At 51.5% G+C, this 13,853-nt stretch overlaps 1 protein-coding gene across 5 annotated transcripts in view; it reads right to left on the bottom strand.

Annotated features, from left to right (window-relative positions):
• The window catches only part of LOC119958886 (disintegrin and metalloproteinase domain-containing protein 23-like), a 243,561-nt gene that overhangs the window by 113,245 nt on the left and 116,463 nt on the right, over window positions 1-13,853 (bottom strand). For all 5 annotated transcript variants that reach the window (XM_038787411.1, XM_038787403.1, XM_038787419.1 and 2 more), the window contains exons 6-7: window positions 11,998-12,061; window positions 9,036-9,105 (exon numbers count right to left, since the gene is read on the bottom strand). In XM_038787411.1, coding sequence (XP_038643339.1) covers window positions 9,036-9,105; window positions 11,998-12,061 — 134 coding nt within the window. The remainder of the gene's footprint in view (window positions 1-9,035; window positions 9,106-11,997; window positions 12,062-13,853) is intronic.

Below are 13,853 nucleotides of genomic sequence, written 5' to 3'. Positions count from 1 at the left end.
CCTCACCCAGAGGACCTGTCAAACATGATTTGCTAATGCCATACTGACTGACCCATCCCTCCCACACCATGTGTTCATTCTTCCGCAGGACCTCCAGCCAATGGCACCGGTCCATCTGGGGTTGTCCCCCCTCCCTGCCATGAGAACACATCAGAGGAGAGATCCAAGGATGAATCCATTGATGCATCACAGCTTTCATTCCCACCCTCCACCAGCGCAGAGACACGCACCTCGGTGGGCAACATTAGTAGTCAACTTCTGGGCCACCCAAGGACTTCCGGTGGCAGCCATGGAGTGAGTGGTCACACACAGGGAAGCTCCGACTTGAAGGCATTGATTTGAGTGCTTTTTGCCTGAAAACGTAGGAAGTTTGACTGGAAAGTGTAGCTGAAGGTGTGGAGAAGAGGTTCGCCCCGGGAGTGGCAAGTCTGCTGATTATCAGACCCGGCAGAAGGTTTCAGATCTGGCCAAGGAACTGGATGAGCCCTGTGGCACAGCAACAATCGGGAAGATGGTGGAGGGGGAAGGGTTGTCGCATGTTGGAAAATCCCAGATGGAACAGCTGAGGGTGTTCATCAGAGAGGAGTTCTGCCAGCAACGAAAAGAGATGCAGGAATATTAATTGAAGGCCATCGAAGGAGCGGTTGCACCCCCGAAAGGCACGATGGAGACAGTGGAGAAGTGCTTGGAGGTACAGAGATCACAGATCCGGGAGATGGAGAGGGTGATGTTCGACCACAGTGATCGGGTGGTAGCATTTGAGGCGGAGGTGGGGCACAAGTCGCTAAGGGCAAAGGTAGGGATCCAGAAGGCAGAACCTTCATATCGTTGGTCTGCCTGAGGGTGTGGAAGGCACAAGTGCTACGAGGTACATCTCGAGGATGCTGGCAGGGCTGCTGGCGGAGGGGTTACTGGACATGGTCCCAGAGGTGGATAGAATGCACAGATCTCTAAGGCAGAAGCCAAGAGCGGGAGAGTCTCTCCAGGGATGATTGTGAGGCTCCACAAGTTTGCGGTAAAGAAGAAGATCCTGCGGTGGGCCAGGGAGAAGTGGAACTGCGAATGGGAGGGGAACAAGGTCCGAATCTATCAGGACATTGAAGCGGAGCTGGCGAACAGATATGCTGGGTTTAACAGGGCCAAGGTGGCTCTTTATTGAAGGCAGATCAAGTTTGGGGTGCTACACTTGGCGAAACTGTGGGTGACGTTTGAAGGCCGAGAGTACTATTTCAAAACCGCAGAAGAGGCAAATGGCTGTACTCAAGATCATAAACTGGGAGAGAACTGAATGTTCCTGGGAGGCGGAGGAGTTGGAACAGAGTTTGGAAGATGCGAATAGTGTGGGGGCAGCAGGGTGGGTTTTCTTTCTTCTCGGGTGGGGTGATTTTATTGTTGTGTGTATGTGTTTAGGGGCAATAAATTTGTACGGGTGGAGGAGGTGAGCTGTGGCTTTGCATGCATCGTTGTTTGGGTGGGGGAGGGGGAGGTCCACCACGTGGAGCTGTTTACACAGAATAAGGAAGAAAGGGTGGGGGGAGGGCAGGAGCCAACGGGCGGGCTGGTGAACAGAAGAGAGGTGGGGGAGATGGCCGCGGGAGTTGGCAAAAGGGGAGGGGAGGCAGTGTTGGAGGAGCAGCGTGGTCATGGATGGAGAAGGGGCCATCTTGGATGGGCCCGGTTCAGGGCGATATCAAAGGAGGTAGAATTGGAACGGGATGATGGTGGATGTTAGAGGGCAGTGGAGGCGTAACCCTCTGATAAGGTTCGTAACATGGAGCGTGCGGGGGCTGAACGGGACAGTGATGAGGTCTCAGGTCTTTGCGCACTTAAGGAGCTCGAAGGTGGGGATGGTCTTTCTGCAGGAGATGCACCTCCGGGTGATGAATCAGGTTAGGTTGAGAAAGGGATGGGTGGGTCAGGTATTCCATTCGGGGTTTGATTCAAAGTCACGGGGGGAGGGGAATCCTGCTGAGCAAAAGGACGAGGTCTGTAGGAGCCTAGGAAGTGTGGGACCCAGGGAGGATATATGTGATGGTGAGCGGGGTGCTGGAGGGGATGTTGGTGGTGCTAGTGAATGTAAATGCACCGAATTGGGATGACATGGGGTTTGTGAGGGGGTTGCTGGGATCAATTTCAGACCTGGACACACATCAGTTGATTATGGGAGGGGACTTTAATTGCTGTTGGAGCCGAGGGTGGACAGGCCAAGCCCCAAGTCAGTGGAAAGGCCAAAGGTGCTGAAAGGGTTTTAATGGAAAGGATGGGAATGGTGGATCCGTGGAGGTTTCACAACCCAGGGGAGACGGAGTATTCCTTCTTCTCGTATGTGCACAAAGTATACACCAGAATCGATTTTTCTATGATGAGTCGAGAGGTGTTGGTGGGGGTGGTGGGTGCGAAGTATATGGGAATCGCGATTTTTGACCACGCACCACACTGGCTGAAGGTTTGTCTTCGCTCGAGACAGGAGCAGAGGGCAGGATAGAGGCTAGACCCGGGGCTGGTAGCGGAAAGAGGGTTCTGCGATAAGGTGTGATCATTGATTAAGGACCACGTGGAGCTGAACCAAAATGGGGAGATATCGGTGGCCACATTCTGGGAAGGTCCAGGAACAGATTATCTTGTTCAAGGCGCACGGAGATAGGAGGAGGCGAGACGAGTATGCACGATTATTGGGTGACATAGTCGAGGTAGACAAGGAATATTCGAGGGCCTCACCGAGGAGGGATTGGTGAAGAGAAAGAAGTTACAGGGGCAGTTCAATAGTTTGATGGCAGGGAAGGCAGGGGGGCAGCTACGGAGGGCGAGGGAGGAGCAGTATGAATCTGGAGAGAAGGTGAGCCGCAGGCTAGCCCATCAGCTACAGAGACAGGCCTGAGGGTACGGACAGGGAAGGGGGAGGTTGTGTCAGAGCTGGGGAGATAAATGAGGCGTTCAGGAGTACGCTGAGAAATTGTGTCGGGCCGATGAGGAAGGGGATATGGGGTAGTTTCTGGATGGGCTGGAATTCCCATGGCCGGGTTTGGAAAAGGGGCAGGCGCTGAACGAACCATTAGGGTTGACAGAGGTGGTGAAAAGCATAAAAGGGATGAAGTCGGGGAAGGCACCGGGGCCGGACAGCTACCCGGTGGAATTGGATAAGGAGTTTGCAACAGAGTTGGCACCACATTTATTGGAGCGTTTAGCAAGGTGCTGGAGAAGGGGGAGCTGCTGGAGACACTGACCCAGGCGACAATCACATTAATTCCAAAGAAATGGAAGTCCTAGGAAGGTTTGGGTTTGGGCCAAAGTTTGTGACATGGGTTTATCTGTTGTACGTGGCCCCAGTGACGAGTGTACGGACCAAGGAGATGAGTTCACAGAGCTTGGGGTTGCACAGGGGAATGAGGCAGGGGTGTCCGCTGTCACCGCTCTTGTTCGTGCTGGCAATAGCCCTAAGGGGGTCAGCAGAGTGGCAGGGGATTACGAGAGGGAGTAGGGAACACCGGGTGTTGCTGTGTGCAGACAACCTGCTTTGTTCTTGTCAAACCCGCTGGAGAGTATGGAGTGAATTATGAGCTTACGAGAGGTTCGGGGCTTTTACGGCTAATAATTAATAATAATCTTTATTATTGTCACAAGTAGGCTTACATTAACACTGCAATTACGTTACTGTGAAAATCCCCTAGTCACCACACTCTGGCGCCTGTTCGGGTACACAGAGGGAGAACTCAGAATGTCCAATTCACCTGTAAGCTGAATATGGGAAAAAGTGAGGTGTTTCTGGCAAATGAGGCGGTTGGGGAGCGAATTTAGGGGCGTTGCCATTCAGGGTAGTCACAGATATGTTCAGGTATCTGGAGGTCCCGGTGACGGGGTGTGGGCGACGAAGCACAAATGGAACTTAATAAAGTTGGCGGAGGAGATAAAGGAGGATTTTAGGAAATGGGATACGTTACACCTGACAATGGCGGGAAGGGTCCAAGTGTCCTGCCAAGGTGTCTATTTGAATTCCAGACCCTCCCGATCTTCATTTCGAAGGCCTTTTTCTGGAAACTGGACGCAGCGATCTCTGAGTTTATATGTTACAGAGGCAGAGGCAGAAAGGGGGGTTGGCGCTAACAAATCTGCTGCACTATTGTTGGGCGGCGAATGTGGAGAACGTGATGTGGTAGTGGGGAGGGGAGGGGTTAGAATGAACATAGAACATACAGTGCAGAAGGAGGCCATTCGGCCCATCGAGTCTGCACCGACCCACTTAAGCCCTCACTTCCACCCTATCCCCGTAACCCAATGATCCCTCCTAACCTTTTTTGGTCACTAAGGGCAATTTATCATGGCCAATCCACCTAACCTGCACATCTTTGGTCTGTGGGAGGAAATCACTGCACACGGAGGAAACCCATGCAGACACGGGGAGAACATGCAGACTCTGCACAGACAGTGACCCAATGGGGAATCGAACCTGGGACCCTGGCGCTGTGAAGCCACAGTGCTATCCACTTGTTCTACCGTGCTTCCCGGAATGCGTTAGGATGGAGGAAGAATCCTGTAGAGGGTCCAGCCTGAGGGCCATGGCGACGGCGACCCTACCACTGGCACCGAGGAGATATACTGAGAGCCCATTGTACAGTCCACACTTTGGAACTGTGGAAGCAGCTCAGGAGATATTTTAGGATGGAAGGGATGTCGGTGCTGACACCATTATGTGAGAACCATGGGCTCAAGCCAGGGGAGACAGATGGCATGTGGAGAGTAGTGGGGCTGGTGAGGGCGAGGTATCTTTACCTGGAGGAGAGGTTAGCAAGTCTGGAAGAGCTGCGGGAGAGGATAGAGCTCCCGAAGGGAAGCAAATATAGGTACGCGCAAGTGAGGAACTTTGCACGGAAGATATGGAAACGGTTTCCCAAGCTGCCGAAATATGCCCGATTGGAACGCTTGCTGCTTCCGATATGGAAAGGGAGAGTAGGATTGGCGATGTATATGGATGGCTGGGGGAGCAGGGGGTGCCTAAGTGGCGAGGATTAAGGAGAAATGAGAGGACGAGTGGGGGGGAGATAGGTTGGGGAGTGTGGAGTGAGACGCTGCGCAGGGTGAATTTGACCTCCTCGTGTGTGAGGATGAGTTTGGTACAGTTTAAGATGGTGCACAGGGTGCACATGACTCAGGAGAGCATGAGTGGGTTCTTCTACGGGGTGGCGGATGAGTGTGAGATGTGTGGGGGAGGACCAGCGAACCATATACATGTGTTCTGTGGCTGTGAGAAGTAGGAGAGATACTGGGAGGGGGTGTTCGGGACACTAGCAAAGATTGTAGGGGTCGGGCTGGAACCAATGATGCCGATGTTTGGAGTATCAAAAGTGCTGCAGCCGATGGAGGGGAGGAAGGCCGATGTCCTGGCTTTCCCCTCTCTGGTTGCCCGGCGAAGAATTTTGCTGGAATAACAGTCGCAACACTGCCGGGGGTGGGGGCTTGGCTGGGGGACCTGTATAACTTCCTCCGTTTGGAGAAGATTAAGTTTGAATTGAGGGGATCAGCGGAGAGATTTGAGACACAGTGGGGACTGTTCACGACCATGTTTGAGGAACTGTTTGTCGCGCGGGGGGGGAGGGGGGGGGGGTGTTGAAAAGGGGGGGTGTTGAAAAGGGGAAATACTTGCACAAACTGCTAATCGTGAGATGTGGAGAGTGGTTCTCCGACTTATTTATGTTTTTGTGCTTCTGTTTGGAATATGGATAGATGGAGTCGAATGCACATCGGATGCAGGGTAACTTGATAAGGTGGATTCAAAACTGGCTGAGCTGTAGGAGACAGGATGATGGCAAACGGTTGTTTTAGTGTCGAGAAGTCAGTGGCCAGTGGCATACCACAGGGCTCTGTGCTGGGTACCCTATTGTTTGTTATTTACATAAACGATATCAATGACAATGTAGGGGTAGGATCAGTAAGTTTGCAGATGACACAAAGATTAGCCAGGTGGTTAATAGTGAGGTTGAGTGTCTTGGGTTACAGGAAGATATAGGTGGGATGGTTAAATGGGCAAGTAGGTGGCAGGTGGCACACTGAAAAGTGCGTGGCGATACACTTTGGAAGGAGCAGTTTTACAGAATTTGGTGAACGGCATGATACGAGGAAGCTCCGAGGAACAAAGGGAACTTGGCGTGTTTGTCCATAGATCTCTGAACGCCGAAGGGCAAGTTAATAAGGACACCTGCCCGTATCAATTGAGGCACAGATTACAAAAGCAGGGAGCTCATGTTGGAGTTTGGAGAACTTTGGTGAGGCCACAGCTGGAGTACTGTGTGCAATTCTGGTCGTCACATTAGGAAGGAGGTGATTGCAGTGGAGGGGGTGCAGAGGTGATTCACCAAAATGTTGCCTGGGATGGAACATTTAAGTAATGAAGAGAGGTTCGATAGGCTTGGGTTGGTTTCTCTAGAGCAGAGAAGACAGGTGTGACCTGATTGAGGGGCATGGACAGGGTGGACAGGGAGCAGCTGTTTCCCATAGTTGAAGGATCAGTCACGAGGGGACACAAAAGTTGACGGTGAGGGGCAGGAGGTTTAAGGAGGATGTGAGAAAAACTTTTTTACCTAGAGGGTGTTGACGGTCTGGCATGCACTGCCTGTGAGAGTGGTAGAGGCGGGATGACACATCCTTTCCAAAGTACCTGGATGAGTATTTGGCATGCCAGAACATTCATGGATATGGGCCAAGTGCTGGCTAATGGGATTAGTCAGGTGATTATCACGTATTAGTCCAGACTCGATGGGCCAAAGGGCCTCTTCTGCACTGTGTAATTCTGTGAAGATAAACCAAGTTGTGCTAAAAACTGGCAGCAGGAAAGTGCAGCTGAGGGCGATGGAATTATTGGACTGGGCCAAGAGGTTGGTGATCATCGAGAAATAAAAGCAATCTCTGAGAAGAGAAGTGCTGACTCGCAGTCTAACACCTGGCCATGGCTGTGGCTCCTCAGTGTGACTGATCAAAGCCTTCCCAGCCTCTTTGTTTCAGCAAGGATGCTTTCCCCCTGTGAACTCACCCCAGTGGCCCTGGCCAGCTGCTGGAAGGTCAAAAAACAAGTTGTGGAATCCAGAAATGAGGGTTGAAACAGTTTTTAAATGCCTTTTACTTACCTTAATAACTTACCTGACAGACCCAAGGGGTTTTCCCCACTCACTTTCAATGCTGCCCCGCAGATACACAAACGAGTAGCATTTAATGCTGGCAACGGTGGTCACATCCAAAATTTGAAAACATGTGAACATACAAATTGAGAGGATGGATAGGCCACTCGGTCCCTCGAACCTGCTCCCTCATTCAAGTAGCTCATGGCTGATCAGATTGCAACCCCAAACCCTCATTTCTGTCGGTCCCCGATAACCTTTCACCCCCCGCTTGCGAATCAAGAATCGATCAAACTCTGCCTTAAAAATATTCAAAGATTCTACTTCCACTGCCTTTTGAGAAAGATCGTTCCAAAGACTTGCGACACTCGGAAAAAAAAGGATTCTCCTCATCTCTGTCTTAAATGAGCGACCCCTTATTTTTAAACAGTGACACCCCCAGTTCTCGATTCTCCCACAAGAGGAAGGCTGGCGAGAGCCCCATGTTGCCTCCTATGGGGAAAGGCTGCCATATTAAATGCCAATCAGGCATTTAGGTGGCCAGCGGTGGTGGGTCTTCTCCTGAATCAAGGACCCCCGGATCAGATATCTCGCCCCACCCCTGAGAGATGACCGCCAATCAGAGGCCGGCAGCTGGCCATTGCATGCAGCACCACTGGACATATCGACAAACGCCGGTAATACACCCAACAGAAGCCCAGGATCAGCGAGGTACTTCGGGCAACAGGTGAGCGGTATTTTTTTCTCATTGGTTCATTAACGGGATTTGGGCATAGCTGGCTAGGCCAGCACTAATTGAATCGGCGGTACGCAGACTGGGAGTCGGGCAGAGATGGGAGAGGGGGAGTTGGAGGTAAGGACAGTGGGACTGGCTCTCAATTTCTGTCCCACCACCCCTCCACCCCCCCCCCCCCCCCTTCAATTTTTCTAATGCTACATCCCTCAATCAGGCACTGAGTGTCTATGAGAGAGGCACCCCTCAGCCCCAGACAGGGTGTACCTTTTGGGCTTCCAACGTGGAAACTGCCCATCAGGCAGGATGAGGTCTTTAAGTGGCCATTATTTCCTGAAGGCCTTAATTGGAGGGTAGTCCACAAGCTTTCACACCCTGGACTTAATCAGGGCAGATGCAGTTAGGTGGTGGGATCCCCATCCAGCACCTGTACTCCTCACCCCCAGCTCTCGCCTCGTTACGGGGAGGACATTAATTTCCCCCTAATGTCAATCCCAGGGGATTTAACTCCCTACATGCCACACATAAACCGACTTCCCCTTGCCTGGGACAATAACCCCCGCAGAACCTGGGGCACACACAGGAACAGGAGTAGGCCATTCAGCCCATCGAGCCTGCTCTGCCATTCAATACAATCATGGCTGATCGATCACTTCAATACCTTTTACACCCACTATCCCCATAAATCTTTACATTATTATTAATCAAAAATCTATCAATCACAGATTTAAACATACACAATGACTGAGACTCCACAGCCCTCTGGAGTACAGAATTCTAAGATTCACAATCCTCTTTGTAAAGACGTTTCCCTGCATAAGGGCTTCCTTCTTATTTGGAGATTGTGCCCACGGTTCTAGACTCCCCGACAAGGGGAAACATCTTATTTGTATCTACTCTGTCTATACTTTTAAGCATTTTGAAGGTTTCAATGTGATCAACTCTCATTCTTTGAATCTTCAGAAAATACAGGCCCAGTTTGTCCAATCACTCTTCATAAGACAGTCCCGGCATCTCTGGAACAAGTCTGGTCAACCTTTGTTGCCCCCCCTTTGTAATAATATCCTTTGTGCGGGAAGGGACTGCACACGGGACTCCAGGTGCGGTCCAACCAAGCTCCTGTATAATTGAACAAGGCCTCACTACTCCGGTACACAGCAGTCTAAGATGTCAACATCAGCAATGACTCCAATTACCAGAATCAATGTTTTTTTCTGCCAATCCAACTGGGATCCGGTGTACTATGTGGGGCCGCGGCGAGTTCTCCTGGAATAAAAAACAGGAAAACATTTCTCCATCAGCCAGCATATGTCACATATCTATTTGCTGTGATTGAGAGTTTTGAAATTTGGAAGGAGCAACAGCAAAAGTGTCTAAAAGTGTTTCTCGTTGTATTTGAACATTATGCAAATTAAGATATAATTCGCTGGTTCAAATGCTATTAGATGGATATAATTCTATTCTTTGACTGCATATACTGTAATAACGCGTGGGCATATCGCTAATCAAAAATCCATTCAATTTACCTATTGCAGAAAAAAGCTAGATAACTTTATGCAGGCATAGGATCTTGATATTTATTCACTCTACGACTTTGAAAATTGAATTGAGGCAGTTTTCTCAACATGTCCGCCTCCTGTTTCGATTTCTTGGCAATCGATTGCCATCTTTGTTCAACAAACTTGTAAAGGTCCTTCCTGTCTATTCCCTTATTTCCCCTCTCATTTATTTGGCCATTATCATTTTTGATTCATGGATGATTAATGGACATGTATCTTTAAATCAAGCAGCAGAATTCAGAAGTTGCACGAGAGAACATTCTGCTAGTCTCTACTTGTTTGAACAGGAGCTGCAGACTTGTCGGCACCAGAGAGAGAGATGGGTGAGACTTGGTTTGATAGATTGGCTGAGGGTCAATGAATTGGCCCAAAAAGGCTGTACTTTGCCCAGTAACAGGTGGTGATCCCAGTGGAATGATTTTCAAAATTCCATGGAGTTTCAATTTTGACTATTAGCAGCACAAAGGCAAAGATGTTCTCTATCTTTCTCCAGAAAGGCTGTGAATGTTGTATTCCTGGAGTGGCAGAGAATGAATGAATCTACAGAAAACCCATTACAGGCTGCAAAGAAAGATAATTGGCCTGTGAGTGCTGTATTTTTGAAACTACAGAGACCTGAATGAACCTACAATAAAACCACAAACTAAAAGCAAGGTTTGAAGAGGAGTACGGTGCTGGAACCCACCATCTGAAACAAATACTCTTTTTTTCCTTTGCTTATGTTTTTATTTACTCCTTTCTTCGCTACTGTGTTTGTCTGTCTTGTGTGTGTGTGTGTAGAGGGTGGGTGATGGGGGGTGGGGTGGGGGGTTGCAAGTTAAAGTGGGGAATCAGGAATTAGATAACATTTAACCAGTTGTATTTACTGCATATTTCATTATGGTTCTTGTTATAAACAGTAATTGTAACAGACTTTGGGAAACCCTAAGATGGTTAAAGGCACTATATAAGTGCACTAAAACCATGCACAATACTCCATGAGTAGTCTCACCAATGCCTTGTATAGTTGCAACAACACTTCCTTACCTTTATACTCAATTCCTTTTGCTATAAATGACAACATTCCATTTGCTTTCTTTACTATCTGCTGTACCTGCACGCTCGTTTTCTGTGACTCATGAACGAGGACACCGAGATCCCTCTGCAACTAAGCACCCTGAAGTCTGTCCCCATTTAGATAATTAGTTGCCTTCCCATTTTTCCAACCAAAATGCATAACCACACACTTATCCACGTTAAACTCCATCTGCCACATTTTGGCCCACTCTCCTAACCTATCTGTATCCATTTGTAAGGTTCTTACTTCCTTACTGGAACTTACTGTCCCACCTATTTTGTGTCATCCGCAAATTTGGCTATAGAACCTTGTATCCAAGTCATTATATAGGTTGTAAATAGCTGGCCCCCAAGAACCAAACCCTGTGACACCCCACTAGTTACATTTTGCCACCCAGACAAAGACCCATTTATCCCGACTCTCTGAATAAGTACTGTGTTATGTTCCGAAGGTCCGTGCAATTTCTTTTTTTTTAAATAAATTTAGTGTACCCAATTCATTTTATCCAATTAAAGGGGCAATTTAGCGTCGCCAATCCACCTAACCTGCACATCTTTGGGTTGTGGGGGCGAAACCCACGCAGGCACAGGGAGAATGCGCAAACTCCACACAGACAGTGACCAAGAGCTGGGATCAAGCCTGGGACCTCGTTGCCGTGAGGCAGCAATGCTAACCACTGTGCCACCATGCTGCCCCCAGGGTCCGTGCAATTTCTATCAGTTGGGAGGACAGGCTCCAATGCAGAATGGTTGATAATTCAGCAGGCTCAATGTCATGTCCATTGATAGATTACACTGTTTCAAATCTCCAGAGTGAGTCAACCTTAGATGATCTCTGGTCAAAGGCGAGAAGTGGGTGAAGAAGACTCGAAAGACTTGCACTTATACAGTGCATAACCACCCTCCGTCCAAATAACCAATTAAGTACTTTTGAAGCCTAGTCACATTTGTAATGGAGGAAAAATGGCAGCTAATCTGTACACAGCAAGCTCCCACAAACAGCAATGTGACAAAGATCAATCTGTTTCTGGTGATGTGATTGATGTTAAAGTCACAATGTGAAAGTTACTGTCAATTACTGTTTCCCTTGGGGTAATAAACTTGGTGCTCTTGCCCAGTCTTGTCTACGAATGACTCTAACCTCACACCTCGGATGTCACACACCAGACTGTTCTTGCAGTGGCCTAGCAAACCGCTGAGTTGTATTAAAACTACTGCAAAAAGTGCCCTCATCACACAGACTGCAGCGGTTCAGGAAGGTGGCTCACCAGCACCTGCTCAAGGGCAATTAGTGTCGGGAAACAGATGTTGACCTTGCTAGCGACGCTTCCATCCCGAGAGACATGAGCTACATTAACAATTACGAGGTCTTTCCCGTGTCTCCGTGGGTCTCACCCCACAACCCAAAGATGTGCCCCTTGGGCACTTTAAATTTAATTTAAAAAAGAAATTTAAAAAAAAAACAATTTCGAGGTCTGTCATATCAACAATATTGGTGGCACTACCATCCACCAGTATGAAATAAATAATAGTTGGCACTCACCTCTGTGTGTGTCTGCTCCAATGGCTCGATGATATACGTATAGTTACCATCATCAAACATGCCACTAGAAAGAGAAAGAGAGAGACATGACATAGTATTAGAATGGGGCCAATGCTCTCTTGTAGTGTCCAGGATCTTGCCAATGCTTGCCAATGCCACCATCCCAAAATTTTAACTGTTTCCCCTCACTCCGAGTTCCCTCATCTTTGGTCCCTGTTGTGTTGCTGAAGGTGGAAGAGTTGCTGTCGCATTAACAACCCTCATTTACCCTTTGACCAGTGTTAGCATTCAACACTTCCAGATCAGGGGCGGGATTCTCCGTTGCCCGTCGTAACGCGGGTTTCCGGCGAGAAAAATCGGTGTTAATCACTCCGGCGTCGGGGCCTTCTTTTAAGCTGGCAATCTCCGTTCCCGGAGGGGCCAGCAGCTGACTGACGCGATACGCGTCAGTTTCACCAGCTGCGGAAGTGGTGAGACCCGGCGTTTTTTGGAGGAGGAGGAGGAGAGGGACAGACCCGGCATTTGGGGGGGGGACAGACCCGGCATTTGGGGGGGGGACAGACCCGGCATTTGGGGGGGGGACAGACCCGGCATTTGGGGGGGGGACAGACCCGGCATTTGGGGGGGGGACAGACCCGGCATTTGGTGGGGGGGGGACAGAGCCGGCATTTGGTGGGGGGGGGGGGGGGGGGGACAGAGCCGGCATTTGGTGGGGGGGGGACAGAGCCGGCATTTGGGGGGGGGGGGTCCCGGCATTTGGGGGGGGGGGGACAGACCCGGCATTTGGGGGGGGGGAGGGGGGTTCCGGCATTTGGGGGGGGGGGGGTGTTCCAGCATTTGGGGGGGGGGGGGTTTGGGGGCAGCGGCAGGCAGAGAGGGGGGGCGACGGATGCCCGGGGCCAACGCACCGTCGCCCCCCCCCCCTCTGCACGCAGCTGCCCCTACCCCAACCCCCTCACCACCCCACCCCCTTCACCACCCCTACCCCACTCCAACGCCGCACCACCCCCCACCCCCCACTAACGCCGCACCGCCCCCCCCCACTAACGGAGGAAGGAAGGGGGGAGGAAGGAAGGGGGGGGGAAGGGGGGGGACGGAGGAAGGAAGGGGGGGGGGACGGAGGAAGGAAGGGGGGGAGGAAGGAAGGGGGGGACGGAGGAAGGAAGGGGGGGAGGAAGGAAGGGGGGGACGGAGGAAGGAAGGGGGGGAGGAGGAAGGAAGGGGGGAGGAGGAAGGAGGGGGGGGGAGGAGGAGAGAGGGGGGGGTGTGGGTACCGGCCTTCAGAGGGAGGGGGACGGGGTGTGGGTACCGGCGTTGAGGGGGGGGGGACCCGGCGTTGAGGGGGGGGAACCCGGCGTTGAGGGGGGGGACACCCGGCGTTAAGGGGGGGGAGGTTTGCGGCGTTGCGAGAGATGGGGGGCGGCGTTGGAGGGGGGTAGGGGCAGTGGGGAGGGGGTAGGGGTGGTGAGGGGGGGGTGGTTGGGGTAGGGGGCAGCGGCGTACAGAGGGGGGGGGCGACGGTGCGTTGGCCCAGGGGATCCGTAGCCCCCCCTCTCTGCACGCCGCTGCCCCCAAACCCCCCCCCCCGATGCCGCAACCCACCCCCCCGATGGCCGCAACCCACCCCCGATGGCCGCAAACCCACCCCCCCGATGGCCGCAACCCACCCCCCCGATGGCCGCAACCCACCCCCCCGATGGCCGCAACCCACCCCCCCGATGGCCGCAACCCCCCGATGGCCGCAACCCACCCCCCCGATGGCCGCAAACCCCCCCCGATGGCCGCAACCCCCCGATGGCCGCAACCCACCCCCCCGATGGCCGCAACCCACCCCCCCCGATGGCCGCAACCCATCC

Source organism: Scyliorhinus canicula, chromosome 2, assembly GCF_902713615.1.
Source record: "Scyliorhinus canicula chromosome 2, sScyCan1.1, whole genome shotgun sequence".
NCBI classification, from domain to species: domain Eukaryota; kingdom Metazoa; phylum Chordata; class Chondrichthyes; order Carcharhiniformes; family Scyliorhinidae; genus Scyliorhinus; species Scyliorhinus canicula.
This window is presented reverse-complemented; position numbering and strand designations above follow the sequence as displayed.